We start from the raw sequence: 25,065 nt of genomic DNA on the forward strand, positions 1-25,065 counted from the left end.
GCCTTGAATTGAGGACGGGGAAGGGCGCGTTTACTTTGGTGGGGGACTCTGAGCGAATTCGACGCCCTTGTTAATGTTGCCCTTGAGACCCTTGATAGCCGTCTCAAGGAGCTTTTTCTCAGCATCTGTGACACCATCGAGAATGTTGATGGCTTTTTGAACACCATTCGGCTATTTAGATTGTTAGCGTTACCTCAGATAGCTAGGGACCTCAATTCCAAATACGCACTCCAAGTTCGACGGGAGTCGAGAAAAAGTCAACGCCGGTGGCCTTGGCAATATCCTCGCCACCAGGCACACCTGGTAGGTAGACGTAGCTTGGCTCGACAATGCCAGACTGGCCCTTGGAGGCTTTGATCACGCTCTCTGCAAACCTGTGTAGAAGTTAGCATTGAATGCTGCGGCCCAAAACACATAGGATGCCAGACCTGAAGCCAGCGAAAGCCATGGACAGGGTGGCAGAGCCGGCGCCGTCCTTGGCTTTGACAACCTCGTCGCCACCGAACTGGACGCCTATGCGAACATCAGTGAGACATAACACTATTGCTCAGACTTTTACGGGAATACCCACGGTTGACAAGCGCATCGTATTTGTCTGCCGGAATCTGGAAGGCAGGAGAAACCTTGCTGAAGAGGGGGACAATAGTTTCGCCGGAGTGACCGCCAACAACAGGGACCGTCACTGCGGATGGGTCCTTCTGGCCGGAGAACTCCTGGGTGAAGGTTTCTGCGCGGACAACATCTAACGTTGTAACGCCAAAGAGACGCGCCGGGTCAAAGACGCCAGCGGCTTTGAGGATTTCGGCAGCAATGGGCACGGTGGAGTTGACAGGGTTTGAAATGATCAAGATGAAAGCCTTGGGGCTGTATTCGGCAATGCCCTTGACAAGGTCACGGACAATGCCAGCGTTGATCTTGAAAAGGTCATCACGAGTCATACCAGGCTTACCTAGAAACCGGACAGCATTAGTGCCACTAATATTGTGGAGATATAGACCGATGGATTATATTGTACTGACGAGGAATTCCAGCTGGGATAACGACAATGTCAGTGCCAGTCAAGGCGTTTTTCAGGCCATCTTCCTTGGGCAGGTAGCCTGAGATTTTCTGTCTTTGAATTAGTCAATGAAATGACTGCTTTTATGTCGGCGTGACGTACAGCAACGGAAGAAATGTGGGAGAGGTCAGCGGCAACACCGGGGGTGTTGACAACATCGTAAAGGGCGAGCTCGTCGATAAGGGGGGATGCCTTGAGCAAAAGGGATAGAGGCTGGGAACGTCGGTCAGAATTGCATCAAGTAGCGGCACATACGAGAAGGTAGGTATACATGCCTGACCAATGCCGCCAGAGGCACCAAGAACAGCTATATACGTTAGATCCCGCGCTCATTTGAGAAGGAGGGCGGGGAGGGGGTTGTTGACGACATACCAGCCTTGACCATAATGTAAGTAGGGGAGGTGGGTTTTACTGAAAGAGGCTGAGGTTAGAACGATGCTTCTCGGAGGAGTAAGAGAAAACTGTTGTTGGTTGTTGAGATGGTGAGTTGGAGACGAATGATGGAGAATTAGGGATTGGGATTTGGAAGCTCAGACTGCCGTTCAGTGGAGGGGTAAAATGAGGGGTAAGCCTAGAGCTGGGTGGGACAAACAGGGAAAGCCCGTGACAAGACTATTCCTGCTACTTACGTCGGTGAGAAGAACTGGACGAAGTTGTGACAAAATAAGATGAACTGAGGAATATGAAACGTAACAGAAGGGGATACTTGAGAGCTGTGCAGTGGTGATGCTCCCGTATTTATGTACTGTCATCCCTTGACTGCAACTGACTGGAGAATCACATGTGGGGAGTTACTCCGTCACTCCGGCCGGATCTACAAAGACTACAGTACGGTTCCGGCACTCGACGCTTAGGTATGAGTAGAACAATGAAGGCGAGCGAGATACCGCCCGATATGGTTACACAGTAGATCTCTGTTCCTTTGTTGCCATACTTGTCAACCCTTCATGTTATTTAGAATCGATCTTGGGCATCCGCTTGTTGAATCAGCATGCCAGCGGGCAGGTCACGGTATAGCGATGGTTTGGTTGAATTCGCAATGACGGCAAAGCATCCAGCTGTATTCCGGCGATTGTCGTCGATTCCTTGGGTTGCTGACGATAACAGGGGCGAGGCCGATTTCCCCCATTTGAGCATTGCACTTCGGGAAAAGGCGGGTATCGACTTCCTCTGCGGCAAATGGATGGCGACACCACACTTAGGTCCCATTATGCCACTTGGTTCGGGCCGACGAACGGCTGCAGAGCATCCAAATGCCAGGATCAGTATTTCAAAGCGAGGGGACTACGTCTACACCAATAAGGGCTCATTCTTTTCCCGCCCTCAGTTACTATAACAGCATTTCTGATAATTCCTGCTTTCGAAAGGGGTTTTCTGTTATTTATTTATCCCCTCCCTTTCCCCGGTCCCAACTACGGGGCCAATCGTCGCGGAGTGAATCAATAGCAATTCTTGCTAAAATACATGGACGTCACTTCCCGCTAGACGGCATTGCGCCAGTGTGTCGGACTCGCAAAGTCATATATTCTCAATCCCTCAACCCAGCCGCACTGATTCACGCGGACTCCTGCTCGGCAGCCTTCCTGGCTTGAGCACCGCGAGGCTTCCTGGCAGGGGTCTCCTTCTTGGCCTTCTGAGAGCGGCGGATAGCGCTCACACGGGAAACAGCCTCTTGACGGAGGTCAGCACGGTAGCCATTCTTAGCAGTCCGGTCAGCGACACCCTTGTAGATCCTGTATGCAGCGGAGAAAACCAGCCAGTCAGCAAATCCGAATTTCGGCTCAATAATCAGTGAATGGTATTTGCTTACTTGCGGTTGGAAGCGCCAGGGCCGTAGGTCACAACAGCCAGGCTCTTAGCAGGCTGCTGGGAGGTGCCGGGCTTCTTGGTGATGGTTACAACACCACCGTTCTCAGTGGCCTGGACGCCAATGGCCTGATTGCTAGTCAAAACCCATTCTCGCGAGAGGTTGATCATCGAAAGAGGCTTGCGAGATTTACCTTGGTGTTGGAGTAACCAGCGTACTAGCATAGCAGTTACCGTCAGTGGATGCTTTCCTTATCCTGGTTATAATCTTAGACTAAGCGTCTCATACCTTGAAAGAATGCTTGTTCAGCACATTGAGAGGGTCGCGCGAGAATTGGACACCACCGTGGCTGTTACGCTTGACCAAATAAGCGTTTTGGTTACCTGTACGGATTTTCTTGAGTCAACCTGCTGTTCATGGCCAAACCGGACCGCTTCAACCTGAAATCAAGGTCGCGAGCGAGATTCGTCTACTTACGGGTGAGCTGCCAAACGAGGTCGCTGGAAACGTTCGATCTTTCGGCGGCCATCGTGAATGTCTGTCTGGAGTTGAAGGTTATTGACACAGATCGAATTCGCAAGTCCGATTTCCTAGCTTGGAGCCACTGGAATTCCGTGGATGATTGTGCGCCAATGCCAAGAGTTGATACCGCAGTCTCGCTAAGCGGGCCGATTCGGGTATAGGGCTTGATGCCTTGTTTTAGAGCCTGAGGATTAGGGCCGACAAGGAGCCTAACCCAGCCACGACACCTGCTTCTTCCGCAGACTCCCAGGCTCCAGCCCACCGATTACTACTAAGTACAAGAGCATTTGCGTAGTTCTTTCTGTCTAGATACGCTGACTGCTGCAACTCTTGTCGAAACGGTGATATCTGCCCTTTTGACGGCCATTAGTTTCTGATATACGGCACCCTAGCCTCTGAACTGTGCGGTCATATCGTACTTGACCTACATCACTAATACCTGTCACTGAATAATCGATTCTCATTTCCAAGTAAAGCATCGAGATGGCTTATCTCTTCTACTTCCTTGCCTTACTCGTTGTTATTTGCGGCACTGGTACGTCACCTGAAACAACCACGCCCTGTGCCTCTAATCACGAGTCTAATGACATATTACAGCTCTTTATCTCACTCGTTCGCGATGGCTACCACTTCTTCCCGTTCCTGACTATATATACGATCGTCTACCAGCTAGTTTCACCGACGACATAGCGGCGGGACTCACGTCGTCTGAATTTGACCTCTCAACAAATATTGAGCATGGGGACCAAAGGGCCGGGTTGGATGCCTTCGGCAAGCGCGAAGTTCTGAATATCATGAGACGTCAAAGGGTCGATTTCAATGAAGCTCGACGGATTTATACAGAGCAGCGGTTTGCCAAGAACAATATTGGCCCTGACGGCCGGCCCAAAGATCCGAAATTCGTATCATTTTCGTGACAAGCTCTGTTACCTATTCCTTTTCGTTTCCATCTCTCTCGCGTTCAAGCTATTTTTGCGCAGTCTTCAGTAGTTCCTAATACTGCCCACTCAGTGATTGTATGTATCTCCACTTCTAGCCGGTCAATAGTAGCGCATGCTAATGCAGTACCTCATATAGTCATATTGCAGATAAGAGGCTATTTGGCCTGAGAATTGTGGTAGTATTTTGGCTGCATATATAGAACTGATCTCACCAAGAAGGTGTGGATTGGGCAAGATATAAGATCAGCTATACATCACAATTACGTATCACCCATTGCAGTAATGACCGATGCCATAGTGTCCGTGAATGGTACGCGAAAATTCGCAGTGCGACGGAGTCCGCGAGTGAGTCAGCGTTGCTCGACAGGCTCAGTACACCATATTCTCAGCAATGAACCGAGAATTGCTCTCTATTGCTTTCCTGGATTGGTCATATCTGGTGTGCAATATAGCTTGTGTCAGATGGAAATGGAAAGGGTCAACGTCCCCTACCATACCCTGGCTGCTGAAACCCAGGAGGCAATGGTGGTGGCGGACCAGAGCTTCCTGAAGGTGTTCCAAATCCTGGGGGCGCAAACCCTGGAGGCGGCGCGGCCTGGGGGGGGAATGGTGGCTGCTGGCCAGAGTTGTTGAGGCCTGGGGGTAGGAACACTTGAGGCCCTCCGTACCCGGCCTGCGAAGGTGGAGGCCGTGCTGGGAGACCCGGAGGGGGGGTGGCTGCTGTAACGGAAGGAGGGCCAGGTCTCGCTAATGACTGCTGAGAAGCTACATTCGGTGGGAAGCCGACAAGTTGCGGTGGCAGCATTGGAACTCTTCCCATCCCCTGATCGGCCGGACCTGTGCTCATTGGCCGTGACATATCGGCGGGCACAGCAGGAGCTGCTGGAGCTGTGAATTGCGGTGGAAGAGCTTGAGTCGGCACTTGCACGTTGTGTTTACGAGCCTGCGCAGCTAACATCCGTTCTGCTTGGTCACCGTGCCTCTCACCCTTTCCGTCCTTTTTATAGGCATACTGTACAGAGACCTGTTTGTTCATGAGATACTGGCCGTTCATGTTAGCTATGGCAGCATCTGAAGACTCGAAGTCGGCAAATGACACAAAGCCATATCCTTTTGATAGATTACTGTCATCTCTCGCGACCTGGGAGCAATATTAATATCTGCGAACCACTTGGAAGTAAAAAGTGGCGAGTACCTTTGGCAGATTGACCAGGTTACCAAACCGACTGAATGTATCATATAGAACTTGCTCCGTTACCATGGGATCAAGGTTGCCAACAAACAGCTCTGCCCCGATTTCCACCGACTTCTGTTTATCAGCAGAAGCCTTATTGACGCGGATCGGCTTCCCATATAGACGTATTCCATTCATTATCCTGGATGCGTATTCTGCATCCTCCTCGCTATTGAACTCGACAAATCCATATCCTTGGTGTGACTGTGTGACGCGATCTTTCGGCAGGTGAACGTTAACGATGCGCCCTGCCTGTAGCATGAGCTCCCATACCAGGCTATCGGAGACCCGTTCATCAAGGTTTCCAATGTAGACGGTAGCCTCTTTGTCCTGCTCCCTTTTCTAGGAGTCAGCTCGGGGCCTATAGCACAGGGAATGGTTCGACATACCAATGCCTTGCGCCTGACATTGCGCCGACTGATAGGAAGACTCAGGAAGTACTTGAGCCGTTGCAAAAAGTCGCGTGTAAGCAGGAGAACCAATGGCAAATTGGGTCGATAGAGAATTAGTAAATTACTTTGTATGTGAGGACCAAGATGAGCTTAGGAAAATGTGAGAAATAGGTAGGGTGGTAGCGGAAGAAATGGAGAGAAGCTTGATCGACCGTCATGGCTCCCTACTCTGTACTGACTGGTTTAGCTCCCGAAAACTTTGAGATCTTACTCCCTCTCCGCCTTTCAATCTGGTCCCGAGCCAAGTTAACCACCTTTCACTTTCTCCCAATTCCTATCTTTTACCTACCTTTACAACACGAGTAATTGTCAAGATGGTTCAGTTTTCCGAGGAAACGAAGGTAAGTCGGGACCATGGCCGCGCCAGGTCGTTCCCTCGCTGACAGTTATCTCTGCACAGGAACGCATCTCCAAGGTTATCGATGTTTCCAGGGTCGCTGTCCACTAGTGAGCAAGCCTCAAAGCTCAATCTTCTACTATCCTCGAAACTCACATAATTCAAATGCAGTGGATACCTGCCTTTGATCCTTTATCTTGGTATGAGCTCTTGTTTGCCAATGAAGTTTCCAGCTCGTTTTGTACTAATATTTCTCTGAAGGATACACCTACAGCGACCCCAGGCCATCCCTCTTCAAGTAATTATGAATCGCAGCCGTCGAATGCTATTGCTCTGCTAACTCGTCAAATAGGCTTTTCTCGCCGCTTGCGTAAATTAAACGAAATCCCATGGCCAAATTATCATGAACGTTAATCGCACAGCCGCCTTCCTACGACGAATTTCATACGGCATGATGGCTGAAAGCGGATCGGGCGTTTCTTTTATCCCTTTCAATTTGGATGACTGCAGTCTGTCGTCCATTCATGTGTATTTTTAAGTATTTTGTTTCGAGTATGTTGGGACTGGTTAATTAGAGCACTTATCTCTGGTTCACTTTTCTCTCGATTTGAGATACTAGGGGCACTTTTGTCTCCAGTAGCTTTGATTCTGCCATTAGAGCGATGTTGGGCCGCTTAGCCTGAGCATGTAACAAGCACTCATAATAAGAAATGTCCTCTTAGGCAGCAGTGATAGTAAGCTATAGAGATTGCAGCATTGTATGTACTTAAGTACGGCAAAAGTTATTGCTGAGTGATCCTGGCCATTGTTCCTACTCGGCGTTCGGCCCGCCTAGCGAATTCTTTTCGGACGGAAAATTGAGAACTGAACAACTAAGCATCAGATATCACGAAGTTACATCTCACGAAGCACACACTGAGTGACAACCTCGCACACCCGAAAAGTTCATGTTTGGCAATGATGGTTTGTCGTCATCCGTGGTGGAAACCATAGCGGGATTCACGGCAGGCACAGCAACAACACTCTGTCTGCACCCGCTGGATTTGATAAAGACTCGACTGCAAGGTACTTTTAGTCCAACCACGTCGCCCTAAGGGTTTACAGCACATCTAATATTAGGCTGTACACAGTCGACCGAACCTCATCGTCTCGAATCGGCGTTTCTCTCCGAGTCATCCGCGAAATCTTCCACAATGAAGGCGGACTCATCGCATTTTACCGCGGTCTGACGCCCAACCTCATCGGCAATTCCTCCAGCTGGGCGCTCTACTTTTTATTCTACGACAATGTCAAGGAAATGCTAGGGAGCTGGCGATCGCGCTCCAATCCAAATGGCTCGCAGCAGTGCCGGGAGCCGCTGGAATCATCCGATTATTTTATCGCCTCTGGGTCTGCAGGTGCGTCAATAACAGCAGTTAGAAAAAGCGAGTCACAACCCGGAAACTAACGGGCTATGTGTCTGGCATAGGAATTATAACTTCCATCCTAACCAACCCTATCTGGGTCATCAAAACCCGCATGCTCGCCACCGGCTCCATGTCGCCCGGCGCGTATACCTCCTTTACAGCAGGCGCAATGCAGATACTTCGCTCAGAGGGAGTTCCTGGCTTCTACCGAGGACTGGTGCCGTCACTCTTCGGCGTCAGTCACGGCGCACTGCAGTTCATGGCTTATGAGAAATTAAAATTGCATCGAGCGAACGCACATTCCGGGGGTCTGCAAAGGAAAGAGCTCAACAATATGGATTTCTTCATCATTTCAAGCATCTCAAAAATGTTTGCCGGCTCAATAACGTACCCGTATCAGGTGCTCCGGTCGCGGCTACAGACGTATGATGCTTATCTCGCATACCGGGGGCTTCAGGATGCAATTGTAAAGATCTGGGCTACAGAGGGCTTGGCAGGGTTTTATAAGGGTCTCGGGCCAAACTTGTTTCGTGTTTTGCCAAGCACCTGGGTCACTTTCTTGATATATGAGAATACAAGGGCATACCTATCGAAGGTGATGTCGAACGCTTGATGATTGCGATATGCAGTCGCAGCGAATTCAGTTGAACGTGAGGCAGCTTCCTCTTGACATACTGATTTATCTGTACCCTACAATACCCAATCTCAGGACTCCTTTGTTCAGCAATTATACATAGAGTATATACAATTATTTCACTGATACCGTGCGGCACAAACACACGAAATTCTAATGTCAGAGGAACGCCCTGTTCTATGCAAGCCATTCATCATGACGTCGGTCCATACCGGCTATACATTAGCAAGTGAAACGACAACAGACGGAACTGGGAAACTGGTATCTTGGTAAACTGGAATGCAAACATAACTCCAAAACCGAATGAAGACGTCAATCACAGAGATGAAGATGCCTCACTCATCACCGCGCTTCTCAATGAAGTATGGGTCCTCGTTATCCTCATCGCTGCTGGACGCGCCTGTATATACGGAATCTTCGTAGCTCCCCCGACGGGCTTGATCATCAGCACTCGGACGCCGGCTCCCATCAGCACCAACGTTCGTCTTGGAGGACGGAGAGATTCTGCGGTCCTTCCCACGCCCCTTGATGCCCTTGTTACTATTCTTGTATAGACCTGCAAAATATTCCCACAGTTTCCGGTCCTGAGGGCTCATGTGTTCGCCGTCAATCATAGCGGAGAACTTCTTGGTTAGGGCTTGGAGCGTCTGTGTATGGAATTTATTTTGATGCGACTAAACGCACGAATTAGACCGGTTAGCTGACCAAGTCACACAAAGTTAGACTGTGAGCTAACCTTGAGGTTTCCAAGCTGCGTGAACTGTTTGCCGCAGCCCTCGAGAAGGCACGTGAATGGCTTTGTTTTTAGGTGGGTGATTTTGTGGGCGCGGACGTTGCCTCGCTGGGCAAAGCGTTTTTGACATATGTCGCAGGTGAAAGGTTTCTCTCCGGTGTGGCGTCTCTGATGGGTCTATTTTCAGTTTATTCAGTTAGCACCGCACTCGTTTATTTTGCGAATACTACTGTAGCTTACCTTAAGGTTACCTAGCTGCGAGAATCGCTGGCCGCAAGTAGGTTCTTTGCAGACCTGTGATGATTAGCCACATGCCCTCTGCGGCTTTGTCTTACTCATAACCTACAAATGGCTTATCCCCTGTATGGGCCCTCATGTGGATATCCAGATGGGTCTTCTGAGCGAAGCTCTTTCCGCAGTGCGGCAGAGTACAAGTGTACTTGCGCTTCTTCGCCGAGCGGGATTGAGACTCATCGACAATAACAGCCCCTCGATGATTTACAACTGCTGACATGTAACCCTGGGCGAAGCCATTTCCTCCTCCATGGGTCAACTGCTGCAATGGCGGTAGCGACTGTAATGCTGCCGGCTGCGAGGCTTCCTTGGCTTGGATCGCTTTCATCAACACATCCACCTCTGTTGAGAACTCGACTTCGCTCGAATTTGTGTTCTTCTCTTGAGCAGATACTCCGTTACCAGGAGCTGCGGCGGCCGAGCTGGGCTGAGGTGCAGCACTCTGCTCGACTTTAGCCACAGAATCTCCGGACACTCTGTTGACAGCGTTTCTGGCAGGTCTGATGTCCGGGATCGGCTGGGCTAACGGAGGCTCCGAGGCGAGGCGCGCGGACTGCGCGTTGAGCGAGTGATTGGGGACGAAAAAATGCTGGTATCCTGGGTGCTGGTGATGGGGATTGTGGTGTTGGGGATGTTGTGGTTGTGGTTGGTGGTGTTGATGGTGGTGATGAGTATTGAGAGGATGGCTGAAGCTGTATGTTGCTGAAGGTGGTTGGTGGTACGGCAATGGAAACGAGGCTGTAGGGTTGGTGTAGAAGGAGAAGTTATGGTTGATGTTGGACCCCAGCATGCGACGGGAAGCAACAGCACCAACGGCATGGCCGGGGAACTCGTACGATACAGGCTCTGCGGTCTCCATTGATGCGGTTGGATCCAAGACTAGTTGCTGTTGTCGTCCGGATGTCTCAACCTGCAGTTCCGTTCTCTTGCCCTAGGAACTATCTGAGGAATGATACGAGGAGAGATGAGAAAGGCCGACCCTGTGTTGACATCAGTTATCTTGTTGTGACCTGGAGTACATCTTAATCTGGATCCCTTACCGTTGACGACCTTGTGAGCCTCTGGACGGCTTGCTTTTTCTCCCACACCACTGGTGTGGTTTTGAGATACTCTGCAGAGGCTTGAAGCTGAACAAAAGAAGCAAACGGACCAGGAACAAGCAAATAATATATAAAGTATCGAGCCAGTATCAAGATCGAGACCTAGCACGGTCCAGATCTTCCAAGACCAAGCATGAAATGGCCGTGATAAACAAGAAGAGATCAGGGACTCCACTTGATGGACGTCTAGTCGGGTATATAAAATCTCAAGAGTCAGGGCTGGACGAACAGTACGGAGTATCTCAAATGCTTAACAGGCAGTGACAACGAGGAATGATCTGAAGACGATCCCGACAATGGGGATCACTAGTAATAAGCAAATACGATCCGCCGGGATTAATCTCTTTTCAAAAAAACCGAATGAAATAATTAGAAAAAATAAAATATAAAATAAAATAAGGAGGAATTGAATAAAATAATAATTATTTTCTTTTTCGTTGGTTCCCTGCACCCTGACATGACGCTACGATCTAGAACGATATATACTCTTTTTTTTTTTTTGCTTATCCGCCTCTTCCTTCCGGTGTCCCAGAGCAGTGGAAGCAGCGGGGGTGCTAACCAACAGGGATCTTGCCTGTTCACGGTGTAGCTCTGTCTGTTATACTCCGTACAGCGCCTCCTTTCGCAAACTGGATATTAGCGAGACGACAATCTGGCGAATAATGATATGTAATTCCGTATTCCGTACTCCGTACTTGTCAACTTCAGGTTAACCCTATCAAGCAAAAAAGTGGTATATATATCTCTAATAATATCACTAAAAAGAAAAAGGAACAGCTTGAATATAGTAATTACGACTCGTCCTTTACACTCGGTTTCTTCTAATAGCCCCCACCAGGCATCCTGCCTAAGCCTACGTCCTCCGGGGCTGGCTCCTGCCCTAGGAACGATCCCTGCTAGCTACCTAACACCCGCATGATCTATGTGGATTGGCAGAGGCAAGACGTGCTTCCAAACCTAGTATAGCGGGGAGCAGCTAAGATATAGTCCGGAGACGCTAGTAGTAGTTTGGTCTTCCTAGTGCCTTAACGAGATTCTGAGTAAGGAATTTTTCTGCTACCCGCCCCAAGACCAACACGATGGGGCAGAGAATCGTCAATTATTATGACATACTGCATCTAGTCACTCGTGAGGCAGTCGGAAGAAGGACGGGCCACTCGTTTCGAGTCCGATCGTGTCCCGATCGCTGTCCCGATCGGGTTGGCATTCACGCGCACCGCATCCACGGAAGATACCACAGTAGAACGACCTTTGCTGTACCTCAATGCGGTATGTATATTTGGATTTTGGATCATCGCTGATCATAAACGAGGCTTGTTTGCCTCGAGTTCGAGTAGTTCCCAATCCCGTCGGTCGGGCTTGGCTGACACCGAAAAGAGGCGACCACTGAGCATCCACCATTTATGACATTAATCGCAAGAATTATAACTATCGTCACGATTCCCGCTTCGTTAGTTCGTATAGCTCGATGTAGGTCATCTGACCCGAATGGGTGGTGGAAAGTGGGCCAGTCTCCAGAGCATGGACCCAGACAATCCAACCACAAGAACGTGCACGGTGCCGAGCAGTTTGTTCCTGACTGACAGGGTGATGATCGTCATTGTTGGACAGAGCTCGGTCGCTGTTGAGAGTACCGATCAATTAATTGAATCTTCAGGCCAGCAGCTGAGTAGAGGTTGTCGCTTGACTGCTTGCAAACAATCCGGCGACAAAGGTAAGGGGAGACACCGGATGAGCCACGATAAACAAACAGTGGGCATGATTCCTGTTCACTGGGATACCCTCGTCTCCCACGCAGGCACCTGAACTCCTGTATGGGGGTCGGTTTCATAAAAAGCCACTCTGCCTAGCGGATCGGCAGTCATCATCACCTGGACTCTTCCCGGGGATGCGAGGCTGTCGACTGTGGATCGTGCTCTTTGGACTTTTGGGGACCTAGCCCAACAAAATGCGTGCACCAACATACGTACATTCGTACGGAGGCTACTATTTTCGATCCGAAAAATGGAACAAAGACATGAGACCCGAGCGAAAAAAAAAAAAAAAAAAAAAAAAAAAAAAAAAAAAAAAAAAAAAAAAAAAAAAAAAAAAAAAAAAAAAAAAAAAAAAAAAAAAAAAAACTTTGCTCCGTGATTTGGACGTCAGGGCTATAGCATTTGCACCCTGCAGCTCTTGGTCTCCATTGTCATCCTTAATAATGCAACCCCGGAGCTGACGGGATTGTTGAGACTGGCTGCATCTGCTGCAGGATGCCCGAAACCCGTCGAATTCAAAGCCTGCTGCTGGCTGAGTCGCTTGGATGACATAGCTTTGACATCCATGGAGAGACGTGTCAATCGAGCGACAGGCGATCAGAAACTGCTGAGTATCGGCGTACTTCTTTCTGGCGTCAGATTGGAGTCGAGTAAATCGATGGAGGTTCGGCAAGGCTACAGGACGGACCGTCGGCGGGAGATCCAATAGTGCCGTCGTTCGCTGCACGCTCATTCGATCTGCTCGCCCCCACGCTCCTTTTCTTTTGGATCGCAGCAGCCGCGACTGGCGCTGAATTCGGCCCAGTTCCTGTCAGAAAATAAAGCGAAAACAAATAATTTCTGCAAGGGTTTCTTTGTCTTTGTTGACAGCCGCCAAGGGATGATATGACAAACTGTCTGCACTCACCTGGCAGTTCTTGCCAAGGACTCGTTTCGCAACCTACGGGAGGCAGAAGTCTGTCTGACATTCCGACTGGGCACGACGTACAGTATAGTCACCTGTACTCCGTAGTCACCCCTTTCTCTCCGCAACGTCACGTCACTTCTCCCAAAACCGATTTCTGAGCAGTCTCCGACACATTTTGCTATGGATCAGGATGAATTGATGTGTGCATGCGGATGCAGATGGCTGGACCACTAGAATGCCTCCCCACAAATCCCAGCGTCCGATCACTCGTCGATTTTCATCGTTCATTGGATAAGCGTGTAGTGGATCCCTGAGATTGGCAGCGCGTGTACCGGTGTGCACTGTGCCCGCTGCCTTGCTGGAAGCCCTGGAAGTCTCGACCAGCTTCCGACCATGGGGTATAGCACCACTTGTCCCCCTAGTGCCAACAATAGCCCTGATTGGGCAAATCATTCTGACGGTGAGATCCAAGTCTCAACCTCTTGGGAGTCTTGGGAGGCATCAGAATCCATGAGGACTTCAGCTCCTGGGTGAGGCTGGCACATTCAGCTTCTTCTTCCCCAGCGCAACATGTACTGAACACGATGGGCCCGAAGTGGGATCTTCATTCTCAGCTCCTCAATTCAAACATTCCAATAGTGTCCGCCCGGGGCCGGGACCACAAATAGACAGTTATGCTCAGGTAGCACAGCTCGTGGCTGAGTCGGGATTGGGGCTTAAGTCATGCCCATTGTCAGCGCGATTACTCCGACCAGACTCCAGATGCCAGATGCCTCGTTTATGTTTTCTTTTGGTCGCCGCCGAGGAGCGGGCCGACCCTTTCTCAATAATAATGCCTGCGCGGCTGGAATCATGGTTCGCATTGGTGCCGATGGCATTAGGCCCAGGGTTTGTTGCTAAACTATTGATATACACTCACTTGTCGACAATGGATTCCAGCTCCTAGACCGAGAGTCTCCAACTTACATAGAAGACTCGATGGGGTTTCAATACCGTATATGTATTGCGGACCCTGCGGACTCATCTTTGCGCAAACTCCGGCCAAAGCTGGTCTACAGACTGTCTTCTAGCTAACCTTCCAATGCTCATCATCCTACCGGTACCTGATCGACAAGATCGCAGTTAAGGGGAAAAAGGAACCGTCAAGTCGGAGCGCAACACCGGGAATACTGAGACATCACAATGCACTTTTCCTAGTACATAGGTAGCGTGTTTACTTACGCAGGCGTCAGGTACGGACTCCTTCCTGCAGGTGACATGAACTGCGCGAAAAGGTGGCAGCGAGGTTCCCTATACTTTCCTTCTTCAACATTCGAGCGCCAAATAAATGCTCTTTGAATCAGGTCTCAGAACGATAGAGCGTTGCGACTGAGCGTTGAGAGAGATTGTGGCTGTACTGATGCATGCAACCAGCCATAACAGAGGATTAGGTTCGTCTCTGCGAGTCCGCTTGCGTACATACGAGCCTACGCCAATTGCAGCCCTTCCCCTTCCTTCCAAGGACCGTGCTGAACAGTTTTCATAGTTCGTCTACTGTGTGATCAAGATCCGGGACAATGCAGCCGGCCCAATTCATTACACCGAATAACCGCGTTCTGCCCGTAAAGGATCTTTCGCCTTCAAGTCATTCGGGCTTACAGACAATAACCTTGTATCATTGGCGGCAGGCTTCACCAGATTTTGATTCACTATGACTGCATTAACCCTGCAAGTGCGCGTGGCAAATATGTATGTACGGGGTGTCCAAATCCCACTACCCGCTCCTGCTGGAGAAATCAAAGAGACCGCTTGACTCTTGAGGCTGTGTGTGCAGCGGCCACCTTGTCCGGCAATCTGACCCAACCGGTACGAATTCTCGCGGGCACGGGAAACTGAACCTGTTAACCCGCAGTAAAGGATCACATTGGCCAATGACAACACCCAAAAAATCTTACCTGGTGAGTGAGCTTGCGCCAAAGCGTCGGATCATGATGCCGTTCGTATTGGGCAAGCATTGGCCGAATGTCCGCGAGTTTTATGGGCCTTCTGAGAGCTCATCGCCATCGTTATAGATCAATCTTCCGGTTCATGATATGATGTGAACAGGATAAGATAGACTGAAATCTTCTATCCTGTCTGTTACTAATGCACAGCCATCAGCCTGACCATTTGGTACGAAGTACGATGATACCCCAGGAGTTCTGAGTTCTAGCCGCCCGACTATAAGCGCTGTAGACCAACGCTGGTCTCTGCAGTCTTTCTAAGTTGACTGCTATATAAGGGTGGGGAATCATCAATCTTCCTATCACGCGCTAACAAAGAATGCACATCAGCTAAAGGACGGCCAGTCCAAATCCCAACATTGATAGGGGCTGTGGTTTGATTCCTATCCAGATTCTCCACCATATAGCGAAGTCTGAGATGTCATTCCCATCGTGGCTCCAAGGCAGTGATGCATCATGAAAAAGAGGTATAATGGTAGACGATCCTAGACGCGTTACCAGGGACATTATAAACCCATTCCGTACCATGTCCAGCACAGCGGTCATGAGCGTCAGCTGACTACAAACTTTTCTGTCGAGTCCTTTTATGCGGGCACCGGAATCTGGCTAACTTACGAAGCACAAAGTAGTAAAGGGTGATACGGAGACGGCGTTTGGTATCACGTAGATATGCATGTATCAACACCCTCAATGCCGAGCTCGCCAACTCCCTCGGTACGACCTCGTAGGCTCGAGTCACGAATTATCGCCAAGCGAGAAGAGCAAGCCTGAACTTCATGCCTGATCATGGAGGAAGAATGCCAGACGGCGTCGGGTGTGCTCAGCTGATATTGCAGGACCTATGCAATATGTGGTGTTGTCCTAAGTGAGCTGCGGTGCTCCTTGCCAGGTCACGTGTAGCTTCCTTTAATCCGTCCTCTTTGTACCTCAACCTGATATATAATACACTTCTCTGTGCTTCATAACAATTGCATTCATCTTTCAGTATACGTAGATTCACCAAAGATACAAGTGCCCTAACTCAAGGGAACCAACAGAAAAGTACCTCATCATACACAACCCCTTTTTGTGGCTCTCTCTTTGTTGTCTTAATTTGTCGGTGTTGCATCAGAGACGACCCATACGAATAATTGAGCTAAAAAAGGGGAAAGAACAAAACAATACAAGACCATAAGCCATTTCGCCGAAATTCCACTGGCCGGTATTGGTTGAGGATGTGAGAGGAACGCAAAAAAGGAGAATGCAGTAGATCGAGAATCGCGTTGACGCCGAAGCTTTCCCAAATTCAATGATTACCGTCCAGTGTACGCGGAGTATCTGCAGCACGGGTGGTCAGCCACACATCCGAATCTTAGGCCGTAGGTAGGGTTAAAGAAGCGTACCTCCAGATTCTTGCACGCATGTCACCACTGCCGGTGGCAAACAGGTTGCCAGTGGGACTGGGTGCGACTGAGATAACTAATTGCCCAAGTTAGATAAATATTTGAATAAATGTTCTGGCGAACAAGCATACCAGAGTTCTTGTGCCCCTGTAGCATCATCTGAGCATTTCCAGTGATGGGATCCCAGAATTGAACACCCCTATCCTTTGAACCACTCATGACCCAGTGACCATCAGGAGTCAAACAGACACTAAGCACAAAGTCCTGATATCAAATGTCAGCACTAAGATTCACAATCAAAAGGCAGTGTTAGTACCTTGTGGCCCTCGAAAGTCCTGTGGCACTTGCCGCCTTTGCCAGCACTGTTGTACTGTTGACGGGGCAGGTTAAGTTCCCAGAGCTTGATGGTCTTGTCCAAGCTGCCGCTGACAAGTTCTTTTCCGTTTGGCGCGAAGGCGACGGAATATACGCTGTCCTTGTGGCCGTCGGGGTTCTCGAGACGTTCGACAAGGTAGCCGGTAGTGGTATCCCAGACTCGTACAGTCTTGTCCAGAGAACCAGCGGCAACATAAAGGCCGTCCGGTGACATGGCCACTGTGGTGACGCCGTCTTCGATGCTGAGGGTGTAGACAAGCTTGCCTTCAGCGATATCCCAGAGACGCACAGTCTTGTCTCCGCTACCAGAGGCAATGTACCGACCATTACCGGCAAAGTCCAGGGAATAGATATCCTGCTCATGGCCACTAAAGATGTGTTTGATGGTACGTGTAGCAATATCCCAAACCTGAAGAGCATGTCGGTCAGTCGGATACATTTAAAAATGAAAAAAAAAAAAAAAAGAAACTCACCCGAATCTGCTTATCCTCCGCGCCAGTGGCTAGGTATTTCCCGTCGGGACTGAAGCAGACGCTGCGAATGTAGAGATCCCCGCTCTTATCGACACTCTCATCCTGTAGGACGGCGACATTCTGACCAAGAGTGACGTCGAATATCTGAGCGGAACGGTTACAGCCGGTCGCGAGGTACTTTCCGTCGCGGCTGAAACGCACACAGCACACAACGCTGTCGTGAACCAGGTGATGAACAAGTTCCACGTCAAGAACCCGTTGCACTTCAGGATTGAAGACAGCATACCAATCGGCGCCTTCTTTCTTCTGCGAGGGAGGAAGATCCTCGGGATTCCAGTTTGCGAGCATATTCCCAGGACGGTCACGGACGACTGGTTGGTTGGGGGGCGTCGGCCGCGCAAGCTGTGGCGACACGCGAGACTCCGGATAGGCTAGCTGATGGGCCTGCTGTGGAGTGGCAGGGCCGGGAGGTGCACGGGGGCGTTTCCCAGGTCCGGGGGAGGCGGTTGGGGGTGGAGGAGGACCGTAGCCTGTAACGAAATGGAACAACGGTCAGATGTCAGATAATCTGTCTTTAATACAGTTACAACATACCGTTCACAGCAGCGCCAGGCTGATATCCTCCAAAGGAGCTCTGCGGTGGTTGCGGTGCTCCTGGTTGAGCCGCTGCGGCAGGCTGTTGAAGGGTATGCTGGGAAGGCTGCTGATCCTGGGGTGGGGGAGGGGCAAGACCGGGGCCACTACCTCCTTGGTTGGCCATGATACCACCAAACAGATTGCTGGGTCCATGGCCCAGTGCAGGCGGAGGCGCCTGAGAGGGGGCGCCGTGCTGCGCAGGGACGGCAACATGAGAAGCAACGGGTTGAACGCCGCGCGATTCAAGTTCGTGTCGCAACATGCGGATTTCTGCTTCATAACTGGAAAATGATGCATGTCAGACACATGCCGAAACCGGCAGCAAAAAGTTCTAAGGCACGTACTCTTGCTTCATCTTCAACTGTGCCTGCTCAAGCTGGTAAACCTTCTGGCGAATCATCTCCATTTCCTGGAGCTGTCCGGTTACTGCGATACGGTGTGTTAGTGGAACTCTGTCGCAAAAGGATCTTGATAAAAGCATGACCCTTCCGGTACTTCTCCAAGTCGGGGAGAATGCGGCTATATGAGAGGAGAAAGAACAGGAAAGTGCACTTACGCTGGTGCTCGAACTCGCCAGTGCTCCTAGACTGATTCTCGAATTCCTGGCGCAACTGATCCAGCAATTCATTCAGACGAGAATTGGGAGCTGGAACCATCCCGCGATGTGCGTTATACATGGTGAAAGGCAGTTGTGAGGTCTGCGCCCGACCAGACGAAGGAAGACGTGTTAGCAGAGGTTGGTCAATGCTGCGCATTCAGCGCACCCCTAGGAAACTGGCGACGACAGACGAACGTAGTGAACGAAAGAGACAAGGGTCAAGAACTGAAGGGTTGACAGCCTAAAAAAGAAGACGCGATTGAGGGGAGGGCGACAATGAATGGGGGGAGATGGGAGGATGAGGAGTCGTAGAGTTAGCATGGACCCGTTAGATGCTTCCGTCTCATGGCGGCTGAACTCTTGGCTCTGGCAGAAGCGAGCGGTAGGCCATAGTGGACAAGCGCTCCACTGTCAACGCACAGCCATGCAGCTGACTAACCATCACTAGCCACAAACTACATTATTGGTTGGGCTGTGGAATGTCCATTTCTAACGGGTTATTTCCGTCTGGCGTGATACCAAGAATTTATTTAGTCTCCCCGTACCTTGTACCTTTTCCCCAACCCTCCTTATCATTCAGTTCCTGACCCTTGACCCTTCACCAGGGCACTGGATTACCTCTTCAGACTTGCCGGGCATTGATCACAAACTGGTGATACCAGACTGCTTATAGTCATGGACATCGCACTGGAATTATTCGACACGTTTGTCGGCGACCGGCTCTACTCCGCTCTCCTCCCTGCCTCGCTCTCCTCGACCGTCTCCGTTCCTGGGTTTCCGACTGCAGCAAACAGCACCCTTTCGTTGTTCGGTGCATCAAAGCCTTTTGTATATGAGCCAGCGACCAAGCTTCTGTACCTAGAACCATCCAAATATGCATACCTGAGCGCTTGGCCTCGGAACAACATCTACCGCCAATTCCTGAGTTTCTTTTTGATTGTCTGGTATGCCACTGTCCATGATCTCCATTGCAACCCCGCAGTCTCCGGTCGCTGATAGTTTGCGCTGTAGGATCTTCGGTTTCATTGTCTACTTTATTTCTGCCACCCTGTCCTATATGTTCATCTGGGACAAGTCAAACGTCAAACACCCGAAGTTCCTTAAGAATCAGATTCCTTTGGAGATTGCGCAAACCATGCGCTCAATGCCCATCATGTCTCTGTTGACTGCACCCTTCTTGGTTGCCGAAGTTCGGGGATATGCTAAACTTTACGATACCTTTGACGAGGAACCATTCCCTTACTACAGTATCCTGCAGTTCCCCCTGTTTATCGCGTTCACCGATTTCTTCATCTACTGGATCCACCGCGGCTTGCACCACCCCCTCGTCTACAAGACTCTACACAAGCCTCACCATAAGTGGATCATGCCTAGTCCTTTCGCCTCCCATGCTTTTCATCCCGTTGACGGCTGGTCTCAGAGTGTTCCCTACCACGTGTTTCCTTTTATCTTTCCTTTGCAGAAGGCGGCCTATGTACTCCTGTTCGGATTCATCAACATCTGGACTGTCATGATTCACGACGGTGAATACGTCGCCAATAGTCCCGTCATCAATGGAGCCGCCTGCCACACTATGCATCATCTTTACTTCAATTACAACTACGGTCAATTCACCACTTTATGGGATCGCATGGGTGGCAGCTACCGAAAGCCTAACGAAGAGCTCTTCCGCCGTGAGACAAAGATGGGCGAGGAAGAGTGGAAACGACAGACCAAGGAGATGGAAACTATTCTCAAAGATGTTGAAGGTGATGATGACCGCAAATATCTCGCTGAGGAGGATAGCAAGAAAAACCTGTGAATTTCCACTTGGTCTGAGACCTACGGGGTTCGGCAGTCAATGTCTCAGTGCACCTGACAAGGTTCTGTGATATTACCCCAACGGAACTCGTTTCAAGCGCAAAGGCTGGCTCTCTTACTTGTGGCTCACGAGGTCGACGTTTTTCTTACCCTTGTCTGCTTTCCTTCTATTCCTGCATTATTATCTGCACATAAACCCTATTAATGTCACACTGTACAGCACCAGTACCTGTATTATAATAATCATTCTGTCAACACTTTTGCTGATGTGTCATTGCGGATGCCTTGGTAAACCACCACCCTTAATTCTCTTACACAGCGGCATCGTTGGGTTTAGACTTCATTTATGGCCATGGTTTTCGAATGTACATAGCCGAATACAAGCAACATTGCAAATTTCTAAAATATTCCACCGTGCTACCTCGACCACTTGGCACTCGGAGCTGCAGGACCGACTCAGCTAAGAAGCAGCTTAGTGAAGGCAAGCTCTATGTACATAACGGATCAGTTCGCCCTTCCTGCAAAGTACTTGAGATGAATTTAAAATTTGCCTCTCATATGTTGTAAATTAACTTTCTGTTTTGCTCAGAGACTTACAAGAGAGCATTTGTTTGCAATGACCGCTATACATATTTAAATCCAGATTCAGGAATAAAAGGTACAAGCGACAAGGATCAGATACCAGCCGTCCTATCCGCATCCGCATCCGCATCCGCATCGGCGACATCCATATCTCCATCGCCCGCTCCATCCCCAGGGACACTTTCATCAGCAGCAGCCGGAGGTGGGGTCGGGGCTTCTGTCCCGACAGGTGTTGCGTTGGACATAGCCTGGGTGATGAAGGCTTCCTCGACGCCGGCCTTGCGACGAAACGCGCGAAGCCAGCGTTTACCCCACTCACGGATGATTTCGTCCTCGGGCAAATCGCCGCTGCCGTCGCCACGTTCCATGAGCTGGTCGTTGCTACCTCCGGCCACAGAAACGACGGAGTCTTCGATGACCTGGAAAAGGGCGTGCATGTCTTTCTTCTCACGGTTAAGAGTTTCATCAAGCACGCTTAGCTGAGGCTCATAGAGACCTGGCTGGATGCGAGCCGCGACGATCTGGCGAAGGCGGTTGGTGACTTTGCCGACAGTGGCAGAGATCATTTCGAAGATGTGGGTTTTTGCGAGAATTGTGCCTGCGTCCAAGTGGTCGACTAGCGCCCATTCAATGACGGAGAGGGGTGTTAAGATTGTGTAGTTCAGAAGCTTGTCGATGATGTTGATACCAATGCCGGGTTGGTCAACCCAATATTCCATGACTGATGTGATAATTTGACGACGCGCAGCAGGTGATCTTGGTCCAATCGCCAAGAGGCGTTCCTTGTTCCGCTCAATGCAGGACAGGACGTGAGAGAGGGATTTTGCGCCTACGAAGCAAATGGAGGTGACGAAGGCATCCGTGGACGGTAACAGGGGGATATCAACTCCCAGACCAGCTGCTCGCTCTTCAATCGCAGTGATATGAGGTTGAATTTCATCGTCTGCAGCCTTTCTACGAATGAGCTGCATGATTTCTCTGCCTTCGTTTGCATAGGGCGTCGCTGAAGAGGGAAAGTTAGCGTTCCAAAGAGGATTTCGTGTCCCATACAACAGTTCAACTCACTGTCAGATGCGTATTTGAAGTCAGGGGTGTCCTTCTCTTTTCCTTCAGAGATGAGGTCTTGATAAGGATCTGGGAGGGTTCCCCGAATGCGCTGGGCAAAGCTCAGCCGAATCTCTTTATCTAGCGCGCCGTTAATGAAGGCCATCCTTGGATGTACAAGGGGAAGCTCTAGGTCCTCGATCCTATTCCAGGTTAATTAGCAATTCGTGGCACGCGTGTCGGTTATGACAAAAAGACCAACCATTCACTCCACTTCCAAGTAAAACCAAAATTACTCAAATGATGCGCAAACCAATCCAAGAACCGGTGGCTTAGTTCCAGGTCAATTACGTCGAGACTTCGATAAAGAAAGCGGATCGCGCGACCCAAGCTCGGCGCAATGGCCGCCGGTGCAATCTTGCAGCACTCTGTGAGGACAGAGTGGTAATAAACAAGCTTGTGCTCGGGTGAAGGCAATTGAAACAGCTGAGAGAAAACAGCATCTACAGCCACGTCCTCCGGTTTCCACGTTGGTCGGTCATCAGGAAGATCGCGCAATTTATCGAATGGAGTGGCACGCTTCACGAAGATGCTGGGTGTAAAATAACAGTCGAGATCAATCAGGAACTTTGCCGTTGCAATGCGGTTAAAGTCCAAGATGTTAATGGTGTCAACAAGAGCGTCTCTCAGCAGAGAAGAAGCAATATTTGACGTTGATGGAACTGTCTCAATATCCTGGTCTCCATAGACGGACAGAAAAACCTCTGGGAAGATTGCCCTCGATCCATTTTGTACGGGGTTCGGTATCATGATATCAGGTAACACATGCTTGGGCCCTTCTTCAAGACGCTTCGGTTCCTCATCGCCTTCTTTTACATTAGCCCATGGCCGAGGGAGGCACTCCAGTTCCCAATTTCGACTCGCTTCTGCTTGTAGCTGGCTTTGGAGTAGGCTGATAACGCTGGGAACAGTCGCCGACTTCTGACTATCAGGTCCGAAGGGGTTCGCCAAGTCTACAAGCGTATGCGGCGTAGATGCGATGATATCGGTCTTTTCTAGTAGGCCCAGCGCCTGACTTTCGAACCCGCTGACCGGGGAGGCCATGACGTACGGGATCGTGTATAGAATAATTTTCACGAGCTCCAATCCAATCAGCTAGACAAAACGCAGATGTCAGCACACTTGCATGCCAAAGAAGTGAGAACAGCCTACATCTTCGGAGGACGCGGTTTGAAGGTCAACAGCACGGGAGAAAAGTTCCTCCAAGATCGCAAAGACGCCATCCCCCTCGAATATACATTGTAAGCATCCGAGAAAGCGTAGAAGAAGCTTGACTTCGCGCCAAGCACCGGCATCGACATTGCGCTGGAAGCGCTCAACTGCGCGTTTTAGGACGTCGGCGGCGAGGTCCGATTTTATCGTATTAGCAACAAGCACGGTAGTCGCAATGAAGGGTATTTTCAGCGGCTGCTCCAAGACACTGGAATAACGAAGCTGTCAGTTTGGTAAAAAGCGACATTCGGAAAACGGCATTAGTGTTGGCAACACACAGGTCAAGCGCAACCTCAATGAAATTATCCCTTAGTTCCTCGTCCTCGTAATTCTCGGCCACGTTCTTCGCAATGCTCAGTGCATCATCTTCCGCTCTCCTAGCGGCCTAAGCATATAGTGTAAGCGAGGCAAACAGCCATTACGTCCAAAGCGCATATATCTGACCGGCTTACCGATTCAGCAATTGTGAGAAGCTGCCGTCGAACTTTGACCACTAGAGGTTCTTCGTATCTGCGTCGTTGGCGGCGATCGTAATCGTCATCATCTGTTACGCGACAGGGCAGTTAGCTAATAGAGTTGACAATGGATGAGCAGACGGCTCTTTTTACCTCTATAACGCCGCTTGCGCCCACCTCCCCTAGGGCCATGGTTCCGACGCTCGTAATCAGCCATGTCTTCTTGTCTTGCCAGGAACACCCTATCTCTCAAAGGATTGCTGCACGGTGATTGAGTGAAGTGTCCCACTCAATGGCAGACACAATTGCACTGTCAAAGGTCCTTGATCGGACTCGGAGCTTAGGTCGCGTACGTCAAGCTCAAAAACACCAGAGACCTCGGAGACGGATTATCAGTGCCGCCGACAATCTAACCTGTTTACCAGGGCCTATAGCCCCCAAAAAAAAGAAAAAGAAACGGGAATCAACCTCAACTTTAAAACTGTAATTTCATCTGCGCTTTGCTCATATTTGCATGAAGACTGACAAATTATGCAGGTTAGTAGCTCCATTATGAGAGTTCTCCGGGGTTATCGTAACGGCCACCTACTTTGGCATCCTGAAATGTACGGAACCCAACGGTGGAGGAATGTATGACTTGAATTGGGTAAAGCGACGGATAATAGAAGCGATGTAAGCGACAGGAGTATGCACACATGCACAACGGAAAGGGGATTTCTAGAGCTGTAAGTCGGGGGGATAGACCTCCAACACATATATTCAAAGCACAGTCACAAGTACACATCTCATGTGCATCCAAGCAAAAAAGAAAAAGAGAAAAAAAAAAGAAAAAGAAAAAGAAAATCATCATGATATCAGACCCATGTGTAGGTATTCATCTCTTCTCCCCGTCTTTCCATAAAAGTTGCGGCAATCTGTATCCACGCCCTTCCATCGAGAAGTGAAGCTGCGCGAACTTACATCTCGAAAGGCAGACACACGCAGAAAGGGTATCACTTTTTCCTCCCAAGAGCTGTCTCAGACACCTCAATAACTCCAGGCTATGACATCGCACCAATCCTCCCGCCCCATTCATGTGAACCTATGGCCGTTCACTTATGCCATATAAGAACTTTTCCGTCGTCAAAAGGTTCATCATGCCTCAGCTCAAAGTTATTTTTTTTTTCTCTTTTTCAGAATGCATTTTTTGTCTTTCCTCGAACCCGATACAGAGAAGCCAGCTCCCGGATGCCTCACCAATGGATTAGGTCTACAGATGTAAATAAACCTCTGCTAGTTCAAAAACCAC

General features: G+C 49.8%; 10 protein-coding genes across 10 annotated transcripts; 4 read left to right on the plus strand and 6 right to left on the minus strand.

The window, feature by feature from the left end:
- Nucleotides 1–30: 30 nt before the first annotated feature.
- BDW70DRAFT_161160 (malate dehydrogenase) lies at nucleotides 31–1,442 on the minus strand (the record flags this gene model as incomplete). Its single annotated transcript, XM_073740951.1, has 8 exons — nucleotides 31–171; nucleotides 230–374; nucleotides 429–513; nucleotides 572–949; nucleotides 1,020–1,107; nucleotides 1,160–1,270; nucleotides 1,309–1,364; nucleotides 1,430–1,442. The coding sequence occupies 8 exons, from the start codon at nucleotides 1,440–1,442 to the stop codon at nucleotides 31–33; spliced, it is 1,017 nt and encodes a 338-aa protein (XP_073594678.1).
- An 853-nt stretch (nucleotides 1,443–2,295) lies between these two features.
- BDW70DRAFT_138783 (60S ribosomal protein L28) lies at nucleotides 2,296–3,554 on the minus strand. The gene is made up of 5 exons (XM_073737285.1): nucleotides 3,342–3,554; nucleotides 3,153–3,247; nucleotides 3,058–3,081; nucleotides 2,868–2,992; nucleotides 2,296–2,790 (listed from the first exon to the last, which is right to left on the minus strand). The coding sequence occupies exons 1-5, from the start codon at nucleotides 3,391–3,393 to the stop codon at nucleotides 2,613–2,615; spliced, it is 474 nt and encodes a 157-aa protein (XP_073594679.1). The 5' UTR covers nucleotides 3,394–3,554; the 3' UTR covers nucleotides 2,296–2,612.
- A 53-nt stretch (nucleotides 3,555–3,607) lies between these two features.
- Nucleotides 3,608–4,460, plus strand: BDW70DRAFT_138785 (DUF2015 domain-containing protein). Its single transcript, XM_073737286.1, has 2 exons — nucleotides 3,608–3,921; nucleotides 3,984–4,460. Exons 1-2 carry the CDS (start codon nucleotides 3,870–3,872, stop codon nucleotides 4,301–4,303), a joined length of 372 nt encoding a protein of 123 aa, XP_073594680.1. The 5' UTR covers nucleotides 3,608–3,869; the 3' UTR covers nucleotides 4,304–4,460.
- A 130-nt stretch (nucleotides 4,461–4,590) lies between these two features.
- BDW70DRAFT_73989 (U2 snRNP complex subunit HSH49) lies at nucleotides 4,591–6,069 on the minus strand. The gene is made up of 3 exons (XM_073744723.1): nucleotides 5,951–6,069; nucleotides 5,523–5,898; nucleotides 4,591–5,468 (listed from the first exon to the last, which is right to left on the minus strand). Exons 1-3 carry the CDS (start codon nucleotides 5,968–5,970, stop codon nucleotides 4,806–4,808), a joined length of 1,059 nt encoding a protein of 352 aa, XP_073594681.1. The 5' UTR covers nucleotides 5,971–6,069; the 3' UTR covers nucleotides 4,591–4,805.
- Nucleotides 6,070–6,253: 184 nt separating this feature from the next.
- BDW70DRAFT_138790 (mitochondrial import receptor subunit TOM7) lies at nucleotides 6,254–7,084 on the plus strand. Its single transcript, XM_073737287.1, has 5 exons — nucleotides 6,254–6,354; nucleotides 6,414–6,460; nucleotides 6,522–6,550; nucleotides 6,612–6,648; nucleotides 6,703–7,084. The coding sequence occupies exons 1-5, from the start codon at nucleotides 6,328–6,330 to the stop codon at nucleotides 6,722–6,724; spliced, it is 162 nt and encodes a 53-aa protein (XP_073594682.1). The 5' UTR covers nucleotides 6,254–6,327; the 3' UTR covers nucleotides 6,725–7,084.
- Nucleotides 7,085–7,201: 117 nt separating this feature from the next.
- On the plus strand, nucleotides 7,202–8,547 carry BDW70DRAFT_74024 (putative mitochondrial folate carrier protein Flx1). Its single transcript, XM_073744724.1, has 3 exons — nucleotides 7,202–7,415; nucleotides 7,481–7,747; nucleotides 7,819–8,547. The coding sequence occupies exons 1-3, from the start codon at nucleotides 7,298–7,300 to the stop codon at nucleotides 8,367–8,369; spliced, it is 936 nt and encodes a 311-aa protein (XP_073594683.1). The 5' UTR covers nucleotides 7,202–7,297; the 3' UTR covers nucleotides 8,370–8,547.
- Nucleotides 8,548–10,495, minus strand: BDW70DRAFT_74028 (C2H2-type zinc finger protein). Its single transcript, XM_073744725.1, has 5 exons — nucleotides 10,458–10,495; nucleotides 9,470–10,397; nucleotides 9,364–9,417; nucleotides 9,127–9,300; nucleotides 8,548–9,064 (listed from the first exon to the last, which is right to left on the minus strand). The coding sequence occupies exons 2-5, from the start codon at nucleotides 10,274–10,276 to the stop codon at nucleotides 8,726–8,728; spliced, it is 1,374 nt and encodes a 457-aa protein (XP_073594684.1). The 5' UTR covers nucleotides 10,277–10,397; nucleotides 10,458–10,495; the 3' UTR covers nucleotides 8,548–8,725.
- A 5,613-nt stretch (nucleotides 10,496–16,108) lies between these two features.
- rcoA (putative transcriptional repressor TupA/RocA) lies at nucleotides 16,109–18,928 on the minus strand. The gene is made up of 8 exons (XM_073737288.1): nucleotides 18,583–18,928; nucleotides 18,371–18,452; nucleotides 18,135–18,307; nucleotides 17,391–17,920; nucleotides 16,859–17,326; nucleotides 16,674–16,806; nucleotides 16,543–16,618; nucleotides 16,109–16,477 (listed from the first exon to the last, which is right to left on the minus strand). Exons 1-8 carry the CDS (start codon nucleotides 18,779–18,781, stop codon nucleotides 16,453–16,455), a joined length of 1,686 nt encoding a protein of 561 aa, XP_073594685.1. The 5' UTR covers nucleotides 18,782–18,928; the 3' UTR covers nucleotides 16,109–16,452.
- Nucleotides 18,929–19,203: 275 nt separating this feature from the next.
- On the plus strand, nucleotides 19,204–20,829 carry BDW70DRAFT_138798 (sterol desaturase family protein). Its single transcript, XM_073737289.1, has 2 exons — nucleotides 19,204–19,568; nucleotides 19,636–20,829. Exons 1-2 carry the CDS (start codon nucleotides 19,300–19,302, stop codon nucleotides 20,423–20,425), a joined length of 1,059 nt encoding a protein of 352 aa, XP_073594686.1. The 5' UTR covers nucleotides 19,204–19,299; the 3' UTR covers nucleotides 20,426–20,829.
- Nucleotides 20,830–21,079: 250 nt separating this feature from the next.
- On the minus strand, nucleotides 21,080–24,099 carry BDW70DRAFT_74106 (NCBP1 family protein). The gene is made up of 7 exons (XM_073744726.1): nucleotides 23,931–24,099; nucleotides 23,775–23,866; nucleotides 23,601–23,707; nucleotides 23,263–23,530; nucleotides 22,313–23,205; nucleotides 22,072–22,253; nucleotides 21,080–22,009 (listed from the first exon to the last, which is right to left on the minus strand). The coding sequence occupies exons 1-7, from the start codon at nucleotides 23,992–23,994 to the stop codon at nucleotides 21,099–21,101; spliced, it is 2,517 nt and encodes an 838-aa protein (XP_073594687.1). The 5' UTR covers nucleotides 23,995–24,099; the 3' UTR covers nucleotides 21,080–21,098.
- Nucleotides 24,100–25,065: the final 966 nt, after the last annotated feature.

Source organism: Aspergillus foveolatus (assembly GCF_047715535.1).
Source record: "Aspergillus foveolatus strain CBS 279.81 unplaced genomic scaffold BDW70scaffold_34, whole genome shotgun sequence".
Classification (NCBI taxonomy): domain Eukaryota; kingdom Fungi; phylum Ascomycota; class Eurotiomycetes; order Eurotiales; family Aspergillaceae; genus Aspergillus; species Aspergillus foveolatus.

What these genes read in the sequence shown, in the direction of transcription:
- BDW70DRAFT_138783 (XM_073737285.1), bottom strand. Translation starts at nt 3,393, where the DNA reads ATGGCCGCCGAAAGATCGAACGTTTCCAGCGACCTCGTTTGGCAGCTC. An exon ending in TGAACAAGCATTCTTTCAAG is followed by an intron (nt 3,082 to 3,152) that starts GTATGAGACGCT and finishes CTGCTATGCTAG; the next exon opens with TACGCTGGTTACTCCAACAC. An exon ending in CCTGGCGCTTCCAACCGCAA is followed by an intron (nt 2,791 to 2,867) that starts GTAAGCAAATAC and finishes CGCTGCATACAG; the next exon opens with GATCTACAAGGGTGTCGCTG.
- BDW70DRAFT_138785 (XM_073737286.1), top strand. Translation starts at nt 3,870, where the DNA reads ATGGCTTATCTCTTCTACTTCCTTGCCTTACTCGTTGTTATTTGCGGC. An exon ending in CGTTGTTATTTGCGGCACTG is followed by an intron (nt 3,922 to 3,983) that starts GTACGTCACCTG and finishes GACATATTACAG; the next exon opens with CTCTTTATCTCACTCGTTCG.
- BDW70DRAFT_73989 (XM_073744723.1), bottom strand. Translation starts at nt 5,970, where the DNA reads ATGTCAGGCGCAAGGCATTG. An exon ending in ATGTCAGGCGCAAGGCATTG is followed by an intron (nt 5,899 to 5,950) that starts GTATGTCGAACC and finishes CTCCTAGAAAAG; the next exon opens with GGAGCAGGACAAAGAGGCTA. An exon ending in ACCTGGTCAATCTGCCAAAG is followed by an intron (nt 5,469 to 5,522) that starts GTACTCGCCACT and finishes TATTGCTCCCAG; the next exon opens with GTCGCGAGAGATGACAGTAA.
- BDW70DRAFT_138790 (XM_073737287.1), top strand. Translation starts at nt 6,328, where the DNA reads ATGGTTCAGTTTTCCGAGGAAACGAAG. An exon ending in GCCTTTGATCCTTTATCTTG is followed by an intron (nt 6,551 to 6,611) that starts GTATGAGCTCTT and finishes ATTTCTCTGAAG; the next exon opens with GATACACCTACAGCGACCCC. An exon ending in CCCAGGCCATCCCTCTTCAA is followed by an intron (nt 6,649 to 6,702) that starts GTAATTATGAAT and finishes CTCGTCAAATAG; the next exon opens with GCTTTTCTCGCCGCTTGCGT.
- BDW70DRAFT_74024 (XM_073744724.1), top strand. Translation starts at nt 7,298, where the DNA reads ATGTTTGGCAATGATGGTTTGTCGTCATCCGTGGTGGAAACCATAGCG. An exon ending in GATAAAGACTCGACTGCAAG is followed by an intron (nt 7,416 to 7,480) that starts GTACTTTTAGTC and finishes GGCTGTACACAG; the next exon opens with TCGACCGAACCTCATCGTCT. An exon ending in TATCGCCTCTGGGTCTGCAG is followed by an intron (nt 7,748 to 7,818) that starts GTGCGTCAATAA and finishes TGTCTGGCATAG; the next exon opens with GAATTATAACTTCCATCCTA.
- BDW70DRAFT_74028 (XM_073744725.1), bottom strand. Translation starts at nt 10,276, where the DNA reads ATGGAGACCGCAGAGCCTGTATCGTACGAGTTCCCCGGCCATGCCGTT. An exon ending in ATACAGGGGATAAGCCATTT is followed by an intron (nt 9,418 to 9,469) that starts GTAGGTTATGAG and finishes TAATCATCACAG; the next exon opens with GTCTGCAAAGAACCTACTTG. An exon ending in CGCAGCTTGGAAACCTCAAG is followed by an intron (nt 9,065 to 9,126) that starts GTTAGCTCACAG and finishes TCGTGCGTTTAG; the next exon opens with TCGCATCAAAATAAATTCCA.
- rcoA (XM_073737288.1), bottom strand. Translation starts at nt 18,781, where the DNA reads ATGCGCAGCATTGACCAACCTCTGCTAACACGTCTTCCTTCGTCTGGT. An exon ending in GGACTTTCGAGGGCCACAAG is followed by an intron (nt 16,807 to 16,858) that starts GTACTAACACTG and finishes ATTTGATATCAG; the next exon opens with GACTTTGTGCTTAGTGTCTG. An exon ending in ACAGGGGCACAAGAACTCTG is followed by an intron (nt 16,619 to 16,673) that starts GTATGCTTGTTC and finishes TTGGGCAATTAG; the next exon opens with TTATCTCAGTCGCACCCAGT.
- BDW70DRAFT_138798 (XM_073737289.1), top strand. Translation starts at nt 19,300, where the DNA reads ATGGACATCGCACTGGAATTATTCGACACGTTTGTCGGCGACCGGCTC. An exon ending in AGTTTCTTTTTGATTGTCTG is followed by an intron (nt 19,569 to 19,635) that starts GTATGCCACTGT and finishes TTTGCGCTGTAG; the next exon opens with GATCTTCGGTTTCATTGTCT.
- BDW70DRAFT_74106 (XM_073744726.1), bottom strand. Translation starts at nt 23,994, where the DNA reads ATGGCTGATTACGAGCGTCGGAACCATGGCCCTAGGGGAGGTGGGCGC. An exon ending in TTCTCACAATTGCTGAATCG is followed by an intron (nt 23,708 to 23,774) that starts GTAAGCCGGTCA and finishes CTATATGCTTAG; the next exon opens with GCCGCTAGGAGAGCGGAAGA. An exon ending in ATTGAGGTTGCGCTTGACCT is followed by an intron (nt 23,531 to 23,600) that starts GTGTGTTGCCAA and finishes TCGTTATTCCAG; the next exon opens with TGTCTTGGAGCAGCCGCTGA.